Raw genomic sequence first — 23788 nt, forward strand, 5'->3', positions numbered from 1 at the left:
GCGCGCGCCGGGCACGAGCCCCGCTGCAGCGGCTCCCCCGCGGCCCCGCCCCGCGCCGAGTGGGGGGGGGGGGGGGAGAGGAAGAGAGCGCGCTGGCGGAGGGATCGGCGGCTGCCTGGTGCGGAGGGATCCGTGGGCTGCAGCCGATCGGCGGGCAGCGGGAGGGGGCGGTGCTGCGGCTCGGGGCCGGCTGAGGCGAGGTGGACGTTAGTGGGGGGCGCGGACGGGGGGACGGGGGAAGGGCGAGGTGGCGGGTGCCCATCCCGCCGCCGGTCCCGCGGCGCAATTTGGTGGGAGAGGAAAGGGGTCAGAGAAGGGAAGGGGTCGGAAAAGGGATGGGGTTAGGGAGGGGAGGGGGTCGGGGAAGGGAAGGGGGGCAGGGGGCGGCTCGGCGGGGCGGGGGGCTCAGGGGTTTGGGGGGCGCGCACAGCCCCGCTGCAGCCTCGCTCTGAGGAGCTGTTGCCGCTCAAGCTGATTTTTTCCTTCCTTCCCCCCCTTTTTTTTTGTCTGATGCAGAATCCCGGTAGCCAGGCAGCCTCCCTCCTTTCTTCCCTGCCTGCCTCCCGCCTCCCCGGCACGCAGAGGGGAGAGGCACCGATAGCAGGGCTGAGATCCGCGTAGATGGGCGGCCAAACCCGTTGTTTTTTCGAAAGAGGAAGATAAACCCCAGCTGCCAGAGCATCGACTTTTTTGTTGGCGTTGCGTTGCTTTGTGAAAATGGGGCTCGCTTACTCCAGCTAAATCCTCCCAGCGCCTTAGAGTTGCTACAGCGGAGGACTTCTCGTTTTTTGCGGCAGAGGAGCTACGTTGATGTTAGCCTCTCTTCTGTAAAATGGAGAACGAAATATTCACACCCCTTTTGGAGCAGTTCATGTCTAGCCCTCTTGTCACCTGGGTGAGCATTAATCTTTCTCTCGCACGTTATTCATTTATTTGCTAATCGTTTGAGAATAAGGTGGAGTTGGTGTCATGGTGATGGTGGTTATATTTTAGGTTAAGACATTTGGACCGTTAGCTGGAAGAAACGGGACCAACCTGGAGGAATATGTGGCGCTAGTGGATGGCGTGTTCCTGAGCGAAGTCATGCTGCAAATGTAAGTGTGTGCAGCTTGGGCGTTGGGCTTAGTTTTTGCTGTTGTCTTGTTTCTCATGTATGTTTTGCTTTCTTATGAAAGCTGCTTCTTCCTTCAATAATGATGTTAGAAAATAACTTCTTTCTTTTATACTTTACGTAGTCATGTGGTCAGTTACAAGGAGACTTCAGAGCACAGCAAACACTCATCTGCTCACAGTACAGTCTAATGTCAAAGTGATGTATTTCCAGGATGTAAAGTGCAATACAGGCTGAATCATGATATCTAGAACTTACTGGAAAATTGGATCCTTTTAAATAGTTTCTCAGATTTCCTCTGAGAAGCATAAAGGTTCATTCTACTGCAAGTCATGATCATAAGATTTTAATAAATCTGCTTGGCTAATAAAATTCTAATGTATATCTTAGTTTGTGACATACAACTTTTATGCAATAAATAATGTTGTTTACTAAGCAAATGGATTGTCCTTTAACTCTTCCTGCTTTACTCTTCACAGTTCAAAATTTGAGTAGGTAGCAGTTGCGCAGTAAAGCTGAAACTTTGATTGAGAGTGTAGAACGTTTTCTTACTGTGAACCACAGAAGAAACATCTTACATAGTTTTTTAAATTGTCTGTTGAACACTGCTGAAGAAAATCCGTATAAGTATGATGGTGTAAAATCACCCAGATCAGGAAGTGCATAGTTTGCTGTTCAGAAGACACAGAGATCAAAAAGTTCCAGTCAGAGAAACACTGGAATACACAACCATGTGTTGTGATTATAGGTTTTTGGGTTTTTTTTCGGTTACTCATAGTAGTGGGCGATATTCCAGTCAAAACTATAATGCTAGACTGTAACGCTTTTGTGAAGTGTATGGTGATATCATCATAAAAATGCTAATAGTGGATTTTTTTTTTGATGTTTTAAGTCTTTACAGAGAAATACATCTTTTGCTTGCATAGGTATGAAAAAATGCAGGCTTATGGGTGACTAGATAGATACAACTGTGCATGAGCAGCTTGTGGTGACAGCTGTTCATCAAAACACTGCTCATTGATGGGCATCCTTTTACTCCAGTTACAGTTTTTACTCATATTAAGTACTTTAAAAGCTTTTGCTGGTGGTATTCAGATTGTATAATTAATCTGTGTAAAAAATATCAACTCAACCACATATAATTTTGAGTCATTCTTTTGAAAGCAGTGTTTTCTTTGTCACCTACTTCTGTGCAGCTAAAATTCCAAGTACTGACTTCTATGATATCTGAAAACATGGTGGTGGAATCAAACTTTCAGAAAAAAAAATCTTGGAACTGGATTGTATTTCCAGCACATTATAATTAAGAATTGTAAGTGATGCATTCACTGAAGCATTCTGTTTTTATACTACAAGTTATTTTTTTCTTGGATTATATATAAATTAAGTAGCTTGTAAATTATGACCATGCGTTGAGCTTGCAGAGCTTCTGTTCAGTAAAGATGTACGAGAGCTGAAAGCTGAAGGCAAATTTAGTACTGGGACAAGGTGATTTTGAAGAACATAATCTTGAAATTAAGCTTTCTCAGCAATTTTTTACCATGTTAAGAATGTATAATCTGGTTCATATATATGTGGTATTATATGCATGTAAAATGGAAAGCTGTAGAGAGGAAGCATTCCCACACTTGAGACACTCTGCATTGAATTTGGTTTTGTGCATCTTTGATAACACACTCTGATGACTGTAGTTTACTTGGGAGGAGTTGTGTGTCTATGTGTTTTTGGTTGTTGTTGTTTACACAGGGGAAATGTAAATCTAAAATAGTTCTGTAATCAGAACCGTTACAAACTGCCTTAAATTAGGGATGCATGTAAAAGGACTGTTGAACAAACAAAATTCATTTTATAAACATGTAACTACACTGGAAGGTGCATTTTAAAATGTATTGTTGGAGGATGTTGGAATGTGTTATGATTGATTTCTATGTAGAACTGAAGCTTCTAGAACTGTGTTTGTATTTTAGGGGGGTTGTTTGTTTTGTTTTGGTTTGCCAGGATTGAAAGAGGAAAAAGTGTGTCATGTTTTGCAGACACATTCTGTCTCTGGTGAAGTCACAATGGAAACCTGTGTTAACTTCCAGTCCCATTCACTTTGAAGATCCGCATATTAAAAATGTATCTTCACTTGCAAAAACACTTGAAAGATGCAGCTTCAACTAATCATTAATATTGCAAATTTTCAGTATTTTCCATTTTATTAGTATTTCCCTTTTTTTCTTCCAGTCTTAACCAACATATGTTGAGGAAATGTGGCAGAAAATGTATCATGTGACTTCAAAAGCAAAATATTTTTCTTCAGTTTTTTTTTTTTAAGGTTTCAATGGCTTACTTCACATTAGAACAAGAGATCTGTAGTTAGGAGCTATAGCACACAGACATTCTAGAGGAATGAAGTGTTGTTCTTGCAGAAGTCACCAGGAGTGCCATGTGTAGAAATAAATATGTGGAAGTTGCTTTTTATGAATGTTGTGTTGTATGGTACTTATTATTTCCGTTAGTTTTGAGATACATGAGGATGCTAATGTTTTGATGTGAGGATAACAGCTAGTGAGCATCTGTCAGGAAGAACTTGTGTCGTGTTGCTGTTGTAAGTTGGTTCCTATGCTTGGAAAGCCATTGCAGCATTAGATGCTTTAAAGGGAGTTAAAAGCATGAACAAGTGGAGGCTGTTAGGAGTGTTGTGGTCCTGCTGTCCTTATACTTGAATACGTATTTTATTTCTGCCAAATATTGGAAAAAGCAAAAGTTGTGTCATAGAACTTTGAGTGTTAATATTGTATTAGGTATGTTTTTTAAAATTATACAATCAAAACAGTGATTTCATTACTTAGAGAAGATTTTTTGTTCTGTTTAAAAAGAGTTAATCATGCCTTCCGTCAGCTACAAGTGACAGTTTGTTAGTATGACATTTAGTTTCCTTGTGCTTGTCTAGACCAAATTTATTTTCAACAATTGTAATAGTTCAGACCAAGGAAATAGATGCCAGTGCTGGAGTGGTTGCAGGGTAGTGGTACTGAGATAGTTGATTCTTTAAATCAGGATTAACTTTATTAGTACATAATACATCAGAAAGGGGAAAACTAACTTGGTACGTTCCCTGTTTTTTGTTGTTGACTTTTTGGATGTTTTAGTATACATGAAAATTGCAGATTCCTTTTGGTGTCTGATTAGGTCTGAAGAGATCTTCCTTTACTGGAGGTGCTACAAGGCATGTGCTTTTCTTTGTTTGTTTTCTGGTTTTTGTTCTTTTTTTTTTTTAATTAAGGGTAGTTCCAATCTTTGAATATTAGCTCCTAACTTGAGAGAATGTCTCTCATTTCCTGTTCAAATTTAAGCCCAGTCCTTCAGAAGTGTTCAGTTACCTACCTTCTGCTAGGATCACTCAGTATCCGATACATGGATAGAAATCCATCTGTCTTTCTAAATCTGAGCCTTCATTCTTGTATTCTTTGATACAGAAAGGAGTTATGCTTTTTGGGAAGAAATCAGGAGCCAGATCACTGTAATGGGGTCTGACATAGCAGAGAAATGGAGGAGCACATTGAGAGTGCTTTATGCCTTTACTATACTTCTATATCAAAATGCTTCTAATATTACAAAATACCCAGGTACTTGAATAATGTTTGTTGTGTATGCTACTAAAACCAGTATAGTTCCACAAATTAGTCACCTGTTGCATGTCTGGGTGCAATCGCAGTAAAATAATACTTAGTTGTCCTGGAGATGCTTTTCCAGAACCTGACTAACAAGATCTTATTTTTCTGGTCTTAATACTATTCTCTCTATATATATGCTCCTCTGATCCAAGAAGATGAAGCCGTTCTTAAAAAAAATCTCATTTTCTGAGTATTCTTTGTTTTCATTTTTGATAGGTCTTGTTCTCTGATAGTTGTTAACTGAGTTCCAATAGGATTGTGTGAGAAATGCATGAGTTTTATGAAAGTCTTGTACAAACTGTGGTTCCTAAACTGACAAGGGTCTTACTAGTTCCTTTGAATAAAAGTACGCAGCTGCAAGTAATTAGAGGATTGGGACTTTTATTACATGTAGCACCACAATTAATATTTGGTTATGTAATGAAGACTTGGAAGTGTGCTTTAGTTTCAATGGTTTTATTTTACTGTACTTTGTATTGGTGGAAATGGATGTTACAAAGCAACTATTGGACAAATACCATATGCAGAATGGGTAATGTGTAGAACCAAACTCTGGATCTGAGTTGATTTGATTCACTGCCTGGAGAACCTGTCTGGTTTCTTCTCCATGTTCCATTCATAGCTGTCTCGATTGAATATATATATTCATTGATACTACCTATATTAGTCATTGCATCAAAAAATGCTGAAAACTACATCAAAGGATGAAGTGTTTTATTTTTCTCCTGTTTTCCTCCATTTTACTGTTCAGCCCTGTTTTTCAGTGACTGGATCCCCATGCAGGCTTTCCACACCCATCGAATTTTCCAGGTGGACCGACTGACAGTTTTCTTCCACTGCTCTGCTGGTGTGTGCCTTGAATGTGTAGACTGCTTCATTGACTCCTTTTCTGAGCTCTCAGTCTTTAGTTGTGTATTTTTTTTTTCCAAACAGTTGAGCTTGCCAGCCCATAGCTCTGGCTTGCCTATATCTTTTGCTGAGAACTGGCCTCCATCTCTAGTGCTTCAGCCAGCTGCCTGGCTCTGTGAAAGAGTGCAGGAACGTGCACTTCAAGCCAATTAACTCTTTGTTGTGAAGACCAAAGAGGAAGAGGCAGCTTCAGCAGGCTCTGGCTAGGCAGGGAGGTGGAAAAACATTTTAGGGAAAATTAAATTGGTGAGTTTGGCAGCAAAAATACAAGCATACGATATTTTAGAAAAATGTTAAATACTAGCAAGTCTGTACTGTTCTTACTTTCTTGAAGTGAATGCGTTTGATTCACGTTTTAGACTTGCTCTGTCAGGCTTCCACAGATGCAGATAGATGTCACTGGCAGTTGAGAGAGCTTTTGCTCTTAAAAGTGGCTCTTGGTAGGCTTAGAAGTAGGGCTTAAAATATGTCGTAAGGAAATCAGAATTTATAACACTCGGGGCTTTTGTAAAGAAGCAAATTGTTTAGTAAATGCTCTGACAGAATGTGCACCGTGGTTAAGATTGTTGGAATTGAAGCCTTTAGATTACTGAAAAATGGAAGGTTTTTATAGTGTAATGATGGTTAATTTTAGACTTGAATACCTGCCAGCAGTGAGCTTTGAATTGTGCGAATGAAGTGAACGTGGGCTGATGCCTGGGCTTTTGATAGGTAAAGGAGAGAAAAAGTATGGATCAGATGTGGAATGCTTTAAGTGTTTGACCTTTGATAATGTCTCTGTTTTAGAGGTTCTTAATTTGTTTGTATCCTTTTCCACAGTTCATGTCCACTTTCCTTCATCCTGTCTCCTCCAATTTATTTTTGTGCAGTGGTTTGCTCTTGTTACTTGCAGTATTTTGAAGATTAGGAAGCAATTGGTCTAATCTTTGTCTGCACTTGTGTATCTGCTTCTCTGCTCTCTTCCTCATAGGTTGTCTTCAGTGCTGTTCTTTGATTATGGTTCCTTACTTCTTTTTGTGTTGGACTTCTTACTCCATCCTTAGCCTCGCCAGTAGCCGAGGCCGGGGGATAAAAGCTGAGTCTGTCCATGTATTTTGTAAATAGCATTCTCACTTGAAACATCTAGGATCAGAATAACTTGTTTCAGCATTGAAAATGTTCTGGCAGTGAAACAGCTTGTATTCACTATGGCTTTCCAGTTGTACTTTCAGAGTACTTTTCATTTCACTCACATTCTGCATGCTGTTTCAAAGCACTGTACAAAAATAATGTTACTAAGTTAGTAAGAGCTTTCTGGGCGTATCTTTTATCTCGTTTATTGTGGGAAAGGTAAGTAAGAGTATACTGACACACTGTCTCCTTATGTAACATAGTTCAGTTAAAGCTGTTTTGTGAAGGCTTCAGGGCAGAGATGCCGAGCGAGCTAATGGAGGAGGTGCAGGCATGGAGGGCAGTGTGGCACTGCTGGATAGAACTGTCCTTGCATGAGGCAAAGTTGGCTTTAGCTCAAAGTCACAGGATCATGCAGAGCATTGCATTTGTGCCAGAGGAAGGCATCTTCATGTTCTCACTGGCAGCAGTGCTGCATGTATTTCAGTGGTTCTGAGTTGTTGGCCAGGTGGCTCATGAAGGCATTGTTCACCTGTAGCAGCAGCCAGCACCGGGCTGTGTGAACTTTCTGGTTCCAGCTGTAGCTGCCTGAAGTATTTCTGTTTGCCGGGCTGACTTTTTACCTCTTTTTTTTACCTCTTCTTTTTTTACCTTTTTACCTCTTCTTTGCTGCCACTGTTGTTGCTCCCTGTGTTGTAAGGAAAGGCAATACACAGCTTGTTTTGCTCTAGTTTTTTGTACCAGAAAGTTCAGTTTGCCCAGGTTGCCACGACACATTGAGTTTCCCTACGGTGTTGCTGCATTAGATGGTAGTATAGCAGCAATAAATCCCAAAGTATTAGGTTAGCTAGAAATGTCTTACCTGGGCTGATCAGCTGCTGTCTTTCCCTGGCAAGGCTATGTTGCTTCTGGTTCCGTGGCTTGTTTGGGATCTGTGCACCGCAAGCCCTTGAGGAGTATCTCTGTGCTCTGATCTTTCTTCTGAAAACTAATCTAGGTAACTGACAAATTGGTTGCTAAATCAAGCACATCCTAATCCTATGCTAAATTTGAGAAGCTTACTTCTAGACTTTCCTCATTTGTTTCTTCTCTTAGGAAGAGTTTTTTTTAGCTTTGTGTTCTTTCATATGTTCCTCTTACTTTTTGTTTCCTGCTCTTTTTTTCCTAAACTAAGTACAAGTTTTTTGCCTGCTGTGTCTTTCATACTGTACCATTTTTCCCTATGTAGTAATTATTTAGGGATCAAGACATTTTTTGAAATGCTGCTTTGTTAGAGCACGTGACTTCAGTGGTCAGAGATTATTCAGTAATAGCTATGTGGAAGCCTCTGTTTGTTTGTTTTAAAGAGTCCTATATTTATACCTTAAGATGCTGCAAAGAGGCATGGCCTGAATTTGCATGCCGCTTAGGCAGTTGTTACTAAGCAGTGTTTACAAAGTGCTCCCCCTTTGTTTCATTGGAGTAATTGGTGTTAAGGCATTGAATTGAAAGCAAGGCTACTGCTTGACCTAAACTCCGTTAGTCTGCTTTCCCATTGGCTCTGAAGAAAAAGCAGAAATTTTCTGATGTGTTTCTGGATTGGGAAATAGCAAGGGATGAACCCATAAGCAGCTTGTATTGTTTCTTGCTCTTCACTGAATCTCTGAATCTGTGTTGTGCATTTGGATATGCTCAAAAATGTGCTTCCTTTTCTATAGTACTGGGGGACAGAGTCCACTTAGGTTTCTTACAGAATCTTACCGTATTTTAAGCTGCAGGGAGAAATTTGCTCTAGTTTTTGCTTGTGCGGTATCTTTGTTTTTCTTAAGTGAACCCTTAAGCAAAAAATGTCTGGTGTAATTTCCTGGTAGCTTGGGAAGATACTTGCTGTATATTTAGGGTATTGTGTGTGCCAGATAAAAATAAAATACGTGTGCTAGCTGATGTGTGATAAAAATGTAGACAAATGTTATACTTAGTGCTGATTTGCTTCTTAGCAAGGATATTAATATTCATATGTTAAGATGAAATGAATGCACCTCTTTTACAGGCCCTTATATGTATGCTGAACTTGTAGATTTGGGTGGTTAACAGGGGTAAGGTCCTCGGTGTACCGCTCTATTTGTATCTAAATTGGTAGGGGGGTTGTACATTTATTGATGTGCACAGAAAATTTGCAGCATGTGTCAGTTAGTCAGCTGAAGCAATGAGATTGCTGACATGGACAAAATCTTTACAGCAAATGTAACTTATTTCTTTGGAAATCCCCTTATATCCAAAAGCCTTGTGTACAAATTCATCTCAGAATATTCTGTACAAAGGGCTCAGGTGTATCGGTTGTAAGCCTGAAAGTCAGTGTGGGAAGAGGTGAAGATCTTGTATTGCTTGGAAATAGTCATTCCATATTTTTTTAAGAGGAGAATAGGAGAAAACAAATTTCCTATGTTCCAATTTCTTTGGCAGAATGTGGAACCGCACTTTGTTCTTTTTTACTTAAATCTGGATAATCTAGATGCATACATTGGTTGGTTTTAGTAGGGTAAACATTTAATCCAAAGTTTTGCAGAAGATCTGGGCCAAGATTCTTCTTCAGGATAGGTATGTTTGGATGTTAATCCAAAATAGAGTTGTTTATGCCAAGTAAAGGTCTACATTCTTCACAGATATATATTTAATTGTTAATACTTTACTTATGAAAGGTTTATTATACTTTGTCATAATAAAGGGAATTCTAGAGCCAAATCATGTTGTTATAAGTGAAAGTATTTAACTGAATTTTGTGTGGCACTATTTTTACAATTAACAAACTTTTTAGTCACTAAGACTGCAGTATTCAGGTAGCTTTGGTGTCAGCTCACTAGACTGATCTCCCATAAGCATTTCTTGCATTTGTTAAATACTCAGGGTGCTGAGATATTTGCCTATGGTCAGACTATTTTGAATTTGAAGTACTGAATAATTGTTTTTGAGAATTTATAGCTTCAGCAAAATTCAAAGTAAAATGAGCATTTTTCTAAGTCTTCCAAAGGAGAAATTACTGTTGATAATGATGTTGTTATCAAATAAAGCAAGTTATATACTACTGTGGTGTTGGAAGTTGGTGAGGGTAGAAGAGAAAAGCTACTATATACAAATTTAATACACATAAATGTCCTAAGAGTTTTTTTTAGCTTCAGATAAAGAAGACTAGGATAAGTGTGTATTGCTTATGAATCCTACCTAAGTTGTTTTCTCTTACAGTAATATTTTAAATCCTAGAAAGTCTGTTAGGTCCACAAAGATCCTTTGCTACAAACACTAAATGTTTTTTGCTTTCCTTTCCAAGGTAGGTTGTAAAAATATTTTATCACTTTAATGTCTTCTGACGATTGGTATCAAGTCATGCTGCATCTTGTGATCCAGATCTGTGAGCGCATGCTTATGCACAGCTAAACTTGATGCTGTCATTGGGTTATTGTGGGTGTGAACATTGGCAGTGTTTTAATGGTCAGGTATGTTGAGATTTTAATCACAAAGTCAAATAGTTTGGTTATTCCGTGCATTTGTGTCAGATCAAACAGATCTTAAAGTTTGAACTCATTTGAGAGGAAGTAAAAATTGTTGACCTGTAGAGGGCAAAAAATACACAGTGCTCAAAAGCAGAAAGCAAGACTTTACTCTTCATTATTCTCAGATATTTGTTTCACAGGTGTGTCCATCTTCATCCTTGCTGCTTCTTAGAGGTCTGTCAGCTCTTGCTGTCTGTGCTGCCTTTTTGGTTTAGTTTAGTTTGGAAAGTAGTTCGGTGCAAGTACTAGAGCAGTCTAGTAAAACTATAGTCACATTGGTTTTTGTACGATGAAGCTAGGGAAAAGTTGTATGGTTTACTACTTTTTCAAACAATATTTGCTTATGTTCCTGTTCTGAATCCCAGGCGTTTGATAAAGGATTTAGCTCAGTATTTGTCAGTGGCTCGTAAGCAGTAGTTTTCAGCTGTGGCTTGCATGTGTGTGAAGGCCAGTGAACTAACTTCTAAAGATCACGGAAAAGAAAAACTTTTGTCGTTATGATATAAGCTGCTCTAGAGGATTTGACAGCTCTTGTATTTCAGAAAAAGTGTCTGCAAATGTAGGTGGAAACGTGAGTGTTACTCTGTTTGCATAGGAACATATTTTTAGTTTTAGGTAGCGTTTTGCATTTTTTTTTTAACATTTCTCCCAGATTTATTTGTTTCTTGTAGACTGGTGGGCAGTCAGCAATGGGAAGGTAAATGGTGAGTTGTTAGCAAACTGCTTCGGCAGGAATTTAGAGGTAGAGACAGACCTGTGGATTTTCTGTTTCTTTCTTAAGGTAACCTCTGACCATGAGGCCTGTGGTTGTTGGCTGTCTTGTTCTCACCTGATCGCTCAAAGAATGTTTTGTCTGTCAAGTTTTTTCTATTTAATACCCAGGAGCGCTTCTTTTATGTGACAATATTAAGTCTTCTGGGATGCTCTGAACTGTGGAGATTTTCCTTTCCATCAGTGCAACGTTTTAATGTGGAAGAAGCCAGCTTACCTTTTGCTGGCTGAGGAGCACAGGCAGGCGGGTAGGTCCCAATCTGCTCTGTGGTCCCATAGATTACTGTGGGGTGCTCACCATGCTAATTGGGTGCAGTGAGTAGTGATGCACTGTTCTGTATTGTTGGCTGAAAGCTGCCTTTTTTTTTTTTTTTTAAACATAGTACCTTTCAGTGTGGTAAGAAAAGAGTATATCTAATGGTCAAGTTGAAACAACAGTACTAAAGTTGTTTCGTACCCTGTGATAAAGACAGCTGTTGCTCTGTAAGCTAAGAAATGATTTGGGGGAGATGTTAATTCAGCTATGCGAGTGTGTGCTTAGTTAAGTGAAAGGTGAACTGTTTTATTTCCTCTCTTTTTCACCTCCACCTTGATCACCCACATGCCTTTCTTATTAATGAAAAGGGCAAGGAAACAAAAACCAATGTTTTACATAAGACTTGCATAAATCCACTTGCTTTCTTTTTTTTTCCATGAGTGACTTTTTCAAGCACTCCAAATAGCAGAACAGACATTGATTGAGTGGGAGTCTACTTAATAAATATTTTTTTCCACAAAAGCTTGACTTTTGTCACTGAGTTGAAGAATGTTAACTAATGTAAGTATCTTTTATGCTCATCCCCACGTACACAGTGATACTGCTTTGGCTTAAGGTTTGTTTTTCTTACCTGTTCCTTCAGTAAACAACCAAAATATTACAGAGGGCTGGCCATCCTTTCTTCCTCTGAGTTTAACTTGCTGTGTAACTGAGTAGATGCCCTCTTTCCCCATCTTATCTTAGTGTCTTTAGCTGTTCTTCTGGTCTTTCTTAACTGTTTCTCAATGAAGACTGAAGGCAGTTCAGAATGATATCACATTGTCTTGATTTGACATTGTCTTAATGAAGACAGTATGGAGTGACTGTTGCCACAGAAGTGTAGTGCATCTTCCATTGACTTGTAAACCTGGCAATATCCAGGTGTGAGGGGATGCCTCTTCATGCAAATAAAACCGCTACTCACGGCTCCTCTGCTGTGAGCACCAGCCAGAGCATAGGCACCGTGCAGCTACCTGCAAGTATTCAGAGCCTGGTTGGGTGCTGCAGAGCGAAGGCTGCAGGCAGGGAAGCTGGCCACCTAGGCTCAATACTCCCTGTGTATGTTCTTGGCAGAATTGTTCCCCGTGATCCCCCCCACCAGCCAACTGATTTGTTGTAGACCGCTTGTTTGTGTTTTTTGAAGTAAGCAAGCATAGGGGCTTCAGCCTCCTAATAGTTTATGGTGTTGGGCATGTGCCTAGGAAATGGGGTTTGTGCAAGGGCCAAAAGACTTTTGATGTTAGACCTACATCATAAAACTCAAGTTAGCATGAGGCAAAAAAGCTTCAACACAGCCGTTGAATTTTTTGGCGTGTATGGTCAGACTTTGCTAAGTGCAGAGTTAGCAAAGCATCCTTAAACTGAGATACGCGCCTTATATTGTGGTAAAGGGTATCTCGGCATTTGTAATGATCTTTAGATGTTGGAGCAGGTGTTCTGGGAGCTGTATGAAAATGTAACTGTGCAGTGATTGCTGCTTGAGAAGTGTTGTCTCAAGGTAGAAATGCAGGTGCTTTACAAGAGGTGGGTTGTCATAAACGCCCGCTAGAAAGGCAAAGGAGAGTGGTTAGTATAAATCACAACATGTGCTCGCTTATTGCAAATTAGGACATAAGTGCACAAAGATCCAGTGCCTAAGCAGGATTCAAAAGTGGACACCTGAGCAACTCCAGAGTGTATGTACCCTGGCTCTTCAGCCAGTTGCACTGTGGCTTTCCGGTTGTCGTAGTCACGTCTGCACTGTCACTATTATCAATACATTGCAGCCTCAGCACATACATGGCTTCCGTAATGCTCTCCAACAGGTGGGAAGATATTATTTATTTTTATCTATTTTTCAAGTAAGAGGGTGTCTGAGTTATGGCACAGGCTGAGGCATGAATTACTATTCGGTGAAGTACTCTGTATCAACCATGTTTGTTTGTTTGTTATTTCCATGAATATAGAAATCCTTCTGAACATGTGCCAGAGCTATAGAAAAGGAATTCGGTTTTTTTTTCTTAATCTTTTAGTTAGGCTTAGCCTGGAAATTCTCTTTAGCAGCAAAAATTGATCATACTGATGGATGCAGGAGAAGTTTGAAGTATGCCATATTGTACCAATGTTTCTAGAAAGTGCCTGGTCAAACGTTTCAGATACTGACTGAATAATGTGCTTCTGAATCTGCCCCATTCTTTGGTACTGTGGCTGTTGTGGACCAACCGTTTGACTATAACCATTTTAAAGACTGGTCAGACTGTACATTGAAGGCCAGTGCTCCTTTTGTTCTATGCAGAGGTGTTTCTGATAACTTCATCACCTTGTTGTACTGATTTGTCTGGTGCTGCCTAAAACAAATTTGAGATTATCAATTATTCTCCAGTGAAGGCCTAGGTTTTACTTTAACTTTCACCATAAAAGGTCACTGCTGGACTAAATTCCTTTGTAAAACACTGTTTGTACATGTTTATTATTTTCTTGCTGATAGCAGTCCTGCTTTATTATTTGAAAGCTATCCAAAACAATATATCAATAATTACTGAAATATTCGGCACAGAGCAAAAGCAACCCTCATTACCCTAACTAAAGAGACTTTGCCAACAATATAACTTTATTAGGCAAGCAACATTTATGTGTAAAAGTGAATACTGGGCTACTTTCTGTACCCTGGAACTTGGATAGAGTAGCAGTCAATATTTACTACCCTTCAATCTGTACACTTGTGTAGAATATTTTTCAAAGTGCTTGTTTCAGCGTTTCACTGTATGTAACAAATATATTCAATGATATATTTAAAGTTAGGGTCCATTATAATACTAGACATAATGATTAAGTACTGTCAAGGAACAGATGGCAAGAGAGGACACAACTGGTTTGCAGTCTGCATAGATTTAAGCATGAAGCCATTAAGCTATCACATTCCCATTTCTGATAGATTTTGGTCAATGAAAAATTAAAGACACATAATCCCTGATTATACGAGGTCTCAATCTGTAATTCATGGCACTGGTAATGCTTCAAAATCACCGAAGTTTTCTCTGTATTCAGTGGTTTCCAACTGATGTGGTACTGGGATAGATGCTCTTGTCTGTTTTTACTGCTATTGAAATTAATGTATCTTGTCATAAGTAGGTTGCTCTTAAATGTAAAATTGCTTAAGGGTATCTTTTACTGCTCTGCTTCCTATTGACTTCTAGACAGATTTGCCCTATTTTGCTAGGCTATTTGCCACTGAAGCAGTTCAGTATCTCCACCTAATAAAAGGAGCAATTCAGAGTTCCAGGCATGTCTTGCTTTAAAAATATGTACAGTGTAACTAGCGCAGTAGTCACAAGAATCTTACGTTCTTAAAACAAACAAACAAACACGTTTTTTAAAACTATCTTTTACAAAGGTCAATTTTAGAACTGATTTATTTTCAAAATTACGTCCTTGCATATTGTTGTATTCCCCACAGCGTGTCTTATCATATTTCAGTGGTATTGGACCAAATGTATTCTAATAAGCACAATTATTCAGTATTAATAAAAATTTAGTTGTTATAATTTTTTCTTTAGTAATAGCAATTATTTAATTTAACACTGATATAATTAACTTACTGAAATTGTAATAAATTAGTTGCAACAAGCTGTAAACAAATTTGAAAATGGATGCTTTTGAAAGCAATACAAATTCAGAGATTTATGTTTAGAATTTTATCTCTCTGAAAAAATATTTGTACGTTCTATTACTATTTCTCATTAGTTATTTCAAAATGCTAGTAGGAACATTACGTATCTATTTCTGGCTTGTATCAATCTGACAAAGAACCGTTATACCAGCAATATATAATGGAAAACATAACAGCTAATATCATGCTATGTTACTTCTGCTTTGAGAGGAAGAAGTTAAGGAGTTAGTACTTTAAGTGCCTTTCTGAGAAGATGGACCGTATTGACTAAATTAAGATTATCTAAAATGCTGTTGTGTGGATCAGGGAGACTACTGAGTTTTAAAGTTGGAGGCTTTGAGAGAATGAGTCCTGGTTATCAGTGTTGGGAAGGGAGTTGGGTTTGATTTTTAAATAATGGAGTTCCTGCTGAAGGACCTCATCACAGTTCTCTTAGTAATGGTGTTCAGTGCAAAAAGTGAACTGTCAAGCCTATTCTTGGCTCTTTAATGTATTTTGAAGTCCAAAATTGACAGTTCAAGCAGAATCTGAAAGATGAAAGTCAGTGATTGAAAGTGAGTGAATATTGGTAAATTTAAATGCTGAAGTATTATCCTCTTACTAAGCAGACTCTGACTTAAATGTCTAAGTTTCAACGTGTAGGTCATTTTAGTAGCCTATTAATATTTCTGTGTTAATGAAGTATAATAATTTAATTACATAGTATAGTTAGAAAGACAAGTAACTGCAATACGGAGGCGAAGTCCCATTTCGACTGTAAGGTGATGAGGACAGGATTTTATTCCAAGTAGAGTTCGAAACAACCTTTTCCAAGTAGCAGTCATACATATTAGTCATTGCCAGCATTTACTGAGTGAGAGTGTCAAAGAACACTTATCTCTGTTGTTTGAAGAATAATGGCCTAATGTGACAATCTTTACAAAACGGTAAAGCAACCAAAGAAATACACTTTGAAACTTCTGCTAGTTAAGTGAGTTATTGAGGCTATGCATTTAATTTGAAATGATTGGCAGAGATTAATAGTGGTAGTATTTCAGTGTATTTAAGTAACATAATTTTATCCATCCTCAAAAGCAAGGGATTGATCTTTAGAGCTACTGAAAATGTTCTTTTTACCATAACGTGTTTGAGAGTTTTGCTTAAAAATGTTAAAGAAACCTTGGGTTTGAGGGATTCTGTTGGGACTGGGGCCACAATATTTTGAAAAAACGGAAGATTATTTAAGTAAATTTGTTCGTTGCACCAGGTTGTCCTGAGGTTGACATTTGGACTTTAATTGTTGATTGTATCCATCAGCGGAGGATCACATACTTGAGCTGTGAATTTTCTCCAGCAGTGAAGATACAAGTCCAGAGCACGTGTGGCCCAAGTTTCCCCAGAAAAAATAAAAACAACCTCTCAGTAAACTGTTTCTTGCGATTCATGTCCTACCCCAGAAAGACCACTCCACACACACCCTGAGTTACATGCTCTCCATTTTAAGAAACAGGAATGAAACATTTTGACCCCAAATGGTACACCTTTTATAAAAAAAAACAGTAATTTCTGTAAAATGTAAGGCATGTGTCAGCCATTGAGTTGGTCTTGACAGCTGAGGATGTGAATCACATCAGAGAGAGGGAGAGAGGTATATGAGGTAATTTGGTGGAAATAAAGGAATGTCACATTGCTTTCAGCGGTAGTGTGTGTGTTAACAACTCAAAAAATGTTTGACATATACCAACGTTAACGCTGACACAAGACTAATGCCACAGAATTTCTGATTATCTTTGTTCATGTTTAATTTGTCAGAGTTGATCCATACGCTTTTGGATTTTCAAGTATCGAGATGGAAAAGATGAAAGATAGGAATGATTTCTTGTAGTACTGCTGTCGAGGTGCCAGCTACGGTATTCTAATAATGCTCCAGTTCCATTAGTGTCTGATAGGGCATCACGTGAGAGATGTGAGTTCCTTGTTTCTGTACTGTGAGGAGAAATGCTTGTATTCAGGAGCAAGGTACAGGTATAACAACGCTCTGTAATTCCTGATCTTGCCTATGTTATGACTTCTGGTTTCAAAAACGTATTTTCTTATCATCCAATAAAGCACAAAGCACGTGTGCCATATCTTTGGTGTATTCAAGTCCTGGTAGTGAAATGTTTTACAATAACACATGAAGATAGCAGTATTGACACAGGCGTGGAACTAAGAGCTTGTATCCTAAGAAATCTTGGGCTCTAATTGCTCATGTTTTTCCTACTCCACACAGATAACTTTGCTGATTGTTTTAAGACAAATGACTTATTTGTCGTAAAAGTGTGTAAAGATTAATGTTTGAATAACATCATACTGGCAGTACTATGCAAATACTAAATTTTTAGCTCTTACAAGATCTGCCTAGAGTTTCTAATACACCTTTTGAAATGACAAAATCTATAGCCTGAGGTTTTATGTCATGTATGATTTGAATTCGTGCAGTTGCACGCTATTTTTATGTTGGTACTAAAATAAAAACTATTATGATATTCAGGAAACTTTAGTGCCCTTTGTTTTGGATGCTGTAAATAGGAGATTCAGATAAAATGTACAGCTGTAGAAATGCAGATGAAGATGATGGGAAAGCCTGTAGATAATCCGATAGCCATTAAGATTAAAGGTGAAGATTAAAGCCCCAAATCGGCCTTTTGGAGGTATCAATGCAGAAGTAGGAGACTTCAGTTGATTTCTGTATGCTATGAGGTCAGCAGGATTTATCCTGGATTTTCTTTTCTGATTTTAACAAATCTGAATGAATTCAGTTTAGAAGGGATTTCAGCTCTGCACATCCACAAAGCATAATCATTTTTAGCTCGTTTAGTTTTTTTACAGCTACAGGTTGACTCAATTAATAAATCCAATGTGACATCTTAGCATAGTTTTGGATAATATATTCTGTAGCATACTTTAATTGTTTATAGCCTTTTATGGAATGTGATGATGAACATTTACGAATGAAGCAATTACCCCTGTAAAAATCTGTGGCCTAATTTTTGTAGATTCCTATTTGTATATACAAGAAAGTAAATGCTATGCAGACTGCTGTCGTTTTTCAGAATGATTGTGTTGGAGGTGCATTTTAAATGTGATCCAGCTCCTCTTTGCAGTAGTGTTTTAATGTTATTTCCATTCATGCTCACAAATCAGGAAGTTTTGATAGCAATAAACTGAAGAAACAGCAAATATATATACTTTAAATATTATAAACGGCAAAAAGAAAAAGCAAAACATTAAAAGGCAAATAAGGTAACTTAAATTTATATGAAAAATATGTAAATTTTGCCTGTAGACGTATTAGTACAAAGAACACACGAAACTACCAATTGAAGTGGTCAGCTGCATTAAAATCATGATACTATCATCTTCAGGGCAGTAGGGGGAATAGCCCTTTTTGAGGGGTTGTTTACACTTACATACTACAGTTGAATTGAGTATCTGTATGGATCCCGTGTGTATCGATGATCTTACAGGTTTAGTCTTGTAGACATGTAGTTCCTTTAAATAAACTACACGTCTATTCTGTATGATGCATAGTCTTTTTTTCTGGTGTACTCTGCACGGCCTTCGGTTTGCATCAGTAGAACCTGGCTTTCAGGCTACAGGTCCTACGTGTCCTGCCAGGACGATTCACGCAGACCTGTAACCTGCTGCGTTCCATCTCCGAAAGAGCTCTTCAGGACTGCTCTGTGTGAAGGATACACATGTCAGCAGGCACTTCCCGTTTCCCAAATACAGGCATACCTGTCTCTGGCAATACAGGACACCCAAGGAATGGAGGGCAGGCCTGTGATGAGCACCTGTTGCTGCTCAGAACCCAGGTGATCACCTGTGAAAACATACAGAGACCTTCCCTGAAGTGTAACTGTAGAAATTGAAGCATGAGCTCTACTATGCATAAGATAACTACCTCACTTGTATTTAAAATATCTATAACTTTTTCATTAGTATTCGGTTTTGTTCACAACATTATTCAGCTAATTTGTTTTATTGCAAGTTACTCCTCTTTCTGCATTTCATTCCTGAATATAACCCTTCGCCTGTATACGTTATTGAATTTTGTTAAATTGCTGTCAGACCACTTTTGCACTTCATCAGGATCATGCTCAATTGTCATAGTGTTCTTTGAAGGTTTTTGGTTTTTTGTTTCTCCCGGTTTTTGCCGATAGCAGTTCTGGTATTCCATTGTCTAAGTCATTAATGACAATGTTGAATAAAACCAGACCCAGCAGACACACGCCCTTGCGGGCGCCTCCAGTTTGACAGTGAGAAGTTAGTAGTTTTGTGTTCGAGTGCAGTGTTCCAGCTAACTGCACGTTCATCTTGCAATAATATCATTAAACAATGCAATGATATCATTAAATACCGTAAGTTGAGTTGTGCAACTGTATTGAGTGAGTATCTTTGTGAAAGTTAAGAAACTTCACGTTGGCCATCTCCTAGCAATTCTCTAAGCCTTTTACAGGGTGTTGTGGGGGAGTTTCACTGGTTCTGCATTGTTTTCTTTGACAAATCACAATGACTGTTTGTTACTCTCTCTGGTATGTGCTTAACAACATGGTATGTTGTGAGGTGTTGAAAAAGGGTGACTTATTTGCATTTCCGAAGATCCTCACAACTTTTTGAAAGAAAAAGGGATCGATTTCCTATCTGAAACAGAGATAAACCAGTGTATTTCATATATATTTCATATTCCTCGTTTTTGAAAAAGTTAAAACTTAATTCTGATTTTGTGCCTTGTGATAGTAAAATAGCATCATAAAGTTTGTTAGTGTGTAGACATTCATTAATGTAGCCAGTCTAAATTCTGCTATTCATAATAGTCTGCATCATCAATAATTATTACTGATGTCTGTAATGTGTGCTGGAATATTTACATTACAGCTGTGTTCTGCTTTCTGTATTCGTCAGGGATGGGGCTGCTTGTAGAGAAGTGCAAAGCTGTGTCTGTCCGGACAAAAAAAAAAAAAATCTTATATACATTCTCTTGTAACTGTGATGGTTGCTCCCAATTGCACATTACATTATTAGCCTGAACACATTAGGGTGCTAACCTGACTCGTTTCAGAACATACATTTCAGAACAAACATTGACTCTGCAGTCACTTCCACTATTCCTTACTTACTTGTATGGACAAAATGTCACGATAACTAAAACAAGAAGTTGTTATGCTCGCACATTAACTATCTCATTGGTTAAATAGAGAGGTTTAAAGATTAATTTTCAGTGTGTTTAATTTTTTATTATTTTTTTTTTTTGCAGTAATCCAAAATCTGCTAATCAGAGGATAAATAAAAAAGTCAACAACGATACATCACTAAGGATTCAGAATTTGTCTATTTTGGTGAAGCAAATAAAAACTTACTATCAGGTCAGTAATTGTTTCTTCTAATACCTTTTGCTTATAGTTGTTTCTAAGTATACTTTTTGCAGTTACACCTTTTAAGGTAATAAAAGTAATGTTTTGAAACACCCCCAATGATTTGTTGGTTTGATCTCCTTTGATCTGCTTCTAACAGTGCATCATGGCAGAGCCTGTACTTCCTCATGTGTACACACATACTGTGTGTTCTTAAAAACTCCACTGTACAGTGAGAATTCCCAGCTGACGTTTCCAGCAGTGGCCAGCCACTGGGCATTTTCTACTTCGCATCATTCTTTTCTTGGCAGCTACTGCATGTGGGTATAAATGCTGCTGGCTTGTACTCATAGGCTTGTCCATTTCCTAATGGTGGTCATTTTCAAACACATCTTAGTGTTTTGCCTAACAGGTGCAACAAATACAATGGTGACAAGAATGATCTTTATTTGAAAACAAAGCATTCCTTGTGCTTCTTTGGCCTTACATTATCAGTCAGTCCTAGTGCAGCAGTATAATGCACAACTGCTTCCGTTTTGGTAATTTATCTTTGCATGATTCAGGATTTTTAATGTTGCTTCAAACCTTTGTGTTAGAAATAATTTACATTATTTTTTTTTATGAAAAGGCGTTCTTATTCAATAATGTCAAATTCAGTCATGATGCCTTTAATGGTTCAAGTTCTCCTGTGTAAGTGCAAGCTATACAGAACTGCATGCACTTTTTCCTCCCTTTCTCTCCCTGTTTTCTCAGGTTCCTAGTCCTGGGAGATGCCCCTTCACACAGTGCAAATGAGGGAACTTACAAATATCACAGGTCTGGCATTTTAGAAGGAGTAAAGGCATTTAGTAGCCAAACTGGAACATTTCTTCAAATTTATATTTGCTTTTCAGGTGAATTGATGCTCACTCATATATGGCTGTGTGACGCAGGTAGCTTTATGCATTGTTGTTGGTTGGTTTGGAGAGAAAAAAGATGGCCTGTAGTTATATAGCCATTGATCATTTGTATTCATCTGTTTCTTGGTATGATGCTGTAGCATTAAGAGATTGTAGAGGCCTGTTAGCCACTTCTTGCGGCAGGATCCTGGGGCACTAGTCAGTCTGTTCTGTGATCAAACATCACACATGGGAACATGGCTGTGTGGAGCAGTCTGCCTGTCCTGCTGCCTTCTTTCTGGCCATTCTTCATTTTGATATCTTTGCTGGGTTCCATGGAAGCATGGCATTTGTGTTTCTCAGTCCCTGCAAGTCTGGTTCTCAGGAAGGATACTTACTGCCCAAGTCTTAGCCTCTCACCGTAGGACAGGATTGTCCTGTGATTAGGGTTGTACTAGCAGATTAGTTTTGAGAAGTCTTTGCCAGTTGATTAAAGAAGGGGAAACTGGGCAAGGTGGGGCAACAAGAAAGATAGCAAGAAGTATGCCACTCCAGCTGTGACGCTAAAAAAAAAAAAAAAGAAAACAAAACCTTGCTAGTCCAGCTGTGAGCAGTCTAGTCAGGATTTCATTCCTGCAGAGGTTGCCTGTCATGATCTCATACAGCAGCTTCCTTGATTAGAGTCTTGAGTAGGCAAGGGAGAGGGAGTTATCCATGCAGAGATCAATAGCTCGCAAGACAAATCATGTCTGATCGTCTCGTAGGTCTTCTCAGAATTGGTACACTGGGCTGGGTGTTGTTGCAGGAGCTAAAAACATGGAGAAGGTGTTCCCGTATAACTTCCTGCATTTCAAGTAGCTGAATTTGGTGTTAGATGTGTTCTCACCATCATTGTTCTGTTATTTAGTCGGGAAAACAGACAAGTATCTCTTTATAGTCAGTGACTGCTCTGTTTTGGGGTGTGCTAGATTCTTCCCTGCCTGGACTGCTGTGCTGTGTGCCCCTCAGTGGCTCCAGCCCTTGTAATGAGCAAATGGCTCCTGCATGGAGGGAGTGGCGAAGTCTGCAAAAATATCTGGCAGTGACACTCTGTTGAGAACCTGCATGGGCATTGGCTTGGGCATTAAGCTTATGGGTAAATGCTGCTTCCCCTGCCCTTTAAGGACTGGCATATGCTCGTACACAGCTCCTGGGAAGGTGGTGAGGAAGCTTGGTAGCCCTGTAACTTCAGTGTGGGCGACAGCTGTGCAGGGCTCCTAGTCTGAGAGTAGCAGGCAGCTCTGCAGGTGTCAGGGGAAGTGCGGAAAGGATCTGTGGAGGAAACTGAGCTGAAAGGACTGCTGGGCATTGTCAAGCACAGGATTATCTGTGCCCTGTGAGTGCTGGTCCAGCAGTCCTCAGATGTGGTACAGTGTGGATATAAACAAACAACTGAAATTGGTTATTACACAAATTGAAATGTACATTGAAATTTACAACACAGTTACAGTTGTAATAGAGAATATTACAATCTACAGGTGTATGTTATAAATGTATCTCTCTGCTTTAAAAAAATAAATCAGACAAAAAAATCAACATCAAAACTGCAGGAAAAGAAAAAATTATTACAGTAGTGTTATGTACTTCTGTATATTTAGACTATTTTTTTGTCAGCTGTAGTTTGATTTCACTAATTTTGCAAAAGCAAAATTGACTTTAAGTTTCTGTGCTCTTGATAAAATATATGCGTGCACACACACGTGCATGTGAGAAGGAATATATTTTATATTATATGAGAAGGAATATGTATTTCAGTACCCTGTATATTTCTACACTATCCCTTCCAGATGAAGCTGTTGCAGAGTTCTTTGTTTCTGTCCCAAATTCATGTTTGTTATTACTATATTTTTAATTCAATTACATAGTCTGATGACAACATTCACTGAGTAGAGTGTTTCTTGAATACACTCTGTAAATCCATTTGGCACAAAAGGTTGTTATTATGGTTGATGTTTTCTTCTGAGATAGAAACTTTTTTTCTCAGGTGTTACTTTTTATCTCATTCTCTTCCCTTTCTGATTTATTTTTGAATATATTTTATTTAAGTGCTTGAAGTTACTGTTCATTGTAGCTAGTATTTGGACTTAAAGTACTGCTACTTTTAATATTAAACTCTAAAATTTCAGTTGATTCTGTAACTAATGCATGGAAGATAAGTTACCATTGAAATCTGGGCACAGAAGGGAGGCAGTGGTGACCAGGAGAACCTGTCAAATTATCCCCTTTTCTTTGTTAGCCTCATCTTCTATTATTACTCAAAACAGCAGGCAGTTCCCGTTAAGTGTGTGTAAATCAAATCATTTGTTCACATTCAATTTGTGTGAAACTGAAGCAAAGATTAAATTAAAAAGAACATGTGATAAAGCAGTACCTCTCATCCTGTACTGAGGATAGTTGTCATATCCAATTTCTCCTGTGGTTCATCATTTCCAAATAAGGCTGTAATCAATATGTGTACACAATGC

The 23788-nt window shown here is 38.6% G+C and overlaps 1 protein-coding gene across 19 annotated transcripts in view; it reads left to right on the forward strand.

Annotated features, from left to right (window-relative positions):
- Positions 1-23788, forward strand: part of CCDC88A (coiled-coil domain containing 88A) — a 101643-nt gene that overhangs the window by 16047 nt on the left and 61808 nt on the right. For 16 of the 19 annotated variants that reach the window (XM_080587465.1, XM_080587466.1, XM_080587467.1 and 13 more), the window contains exons 1-4: positions 201-306; positions 517-895; positions 994-1094; positions 20310-20418. In XM_080587465.1, the coding sequence (XP_080443591.1) occupies positions 833-895; positions 994-1094; positions 20310-20418 (273 nt within the window). In that variant the 5' untranslated portion in view covers positions 201-306; positions 517-832. Of the gene's footprint in view, positions 1-2; positions 307-516; positions 896-993; positions 1095-20309; positions 20419-23788 lie in introns of those variants that run through there. The other 3 variants (XM_080587474.1, XM_080587473.1, XM_080587475.1) reach the window with 3 other exon arrangements.

Source organism: Anser brachyrhynchus (genome assembly GCF_964034855.1).
Source record: "Anser brachyrhynchus genome assembly, chromosome: 3".
NCBI classification, from domain to species: domain Eukaryota; kingdom Metazoa; phylum Chordata; class Aves; order Anseriformes; family Anatidae; genus Anser; species Anser brachyrhynchus.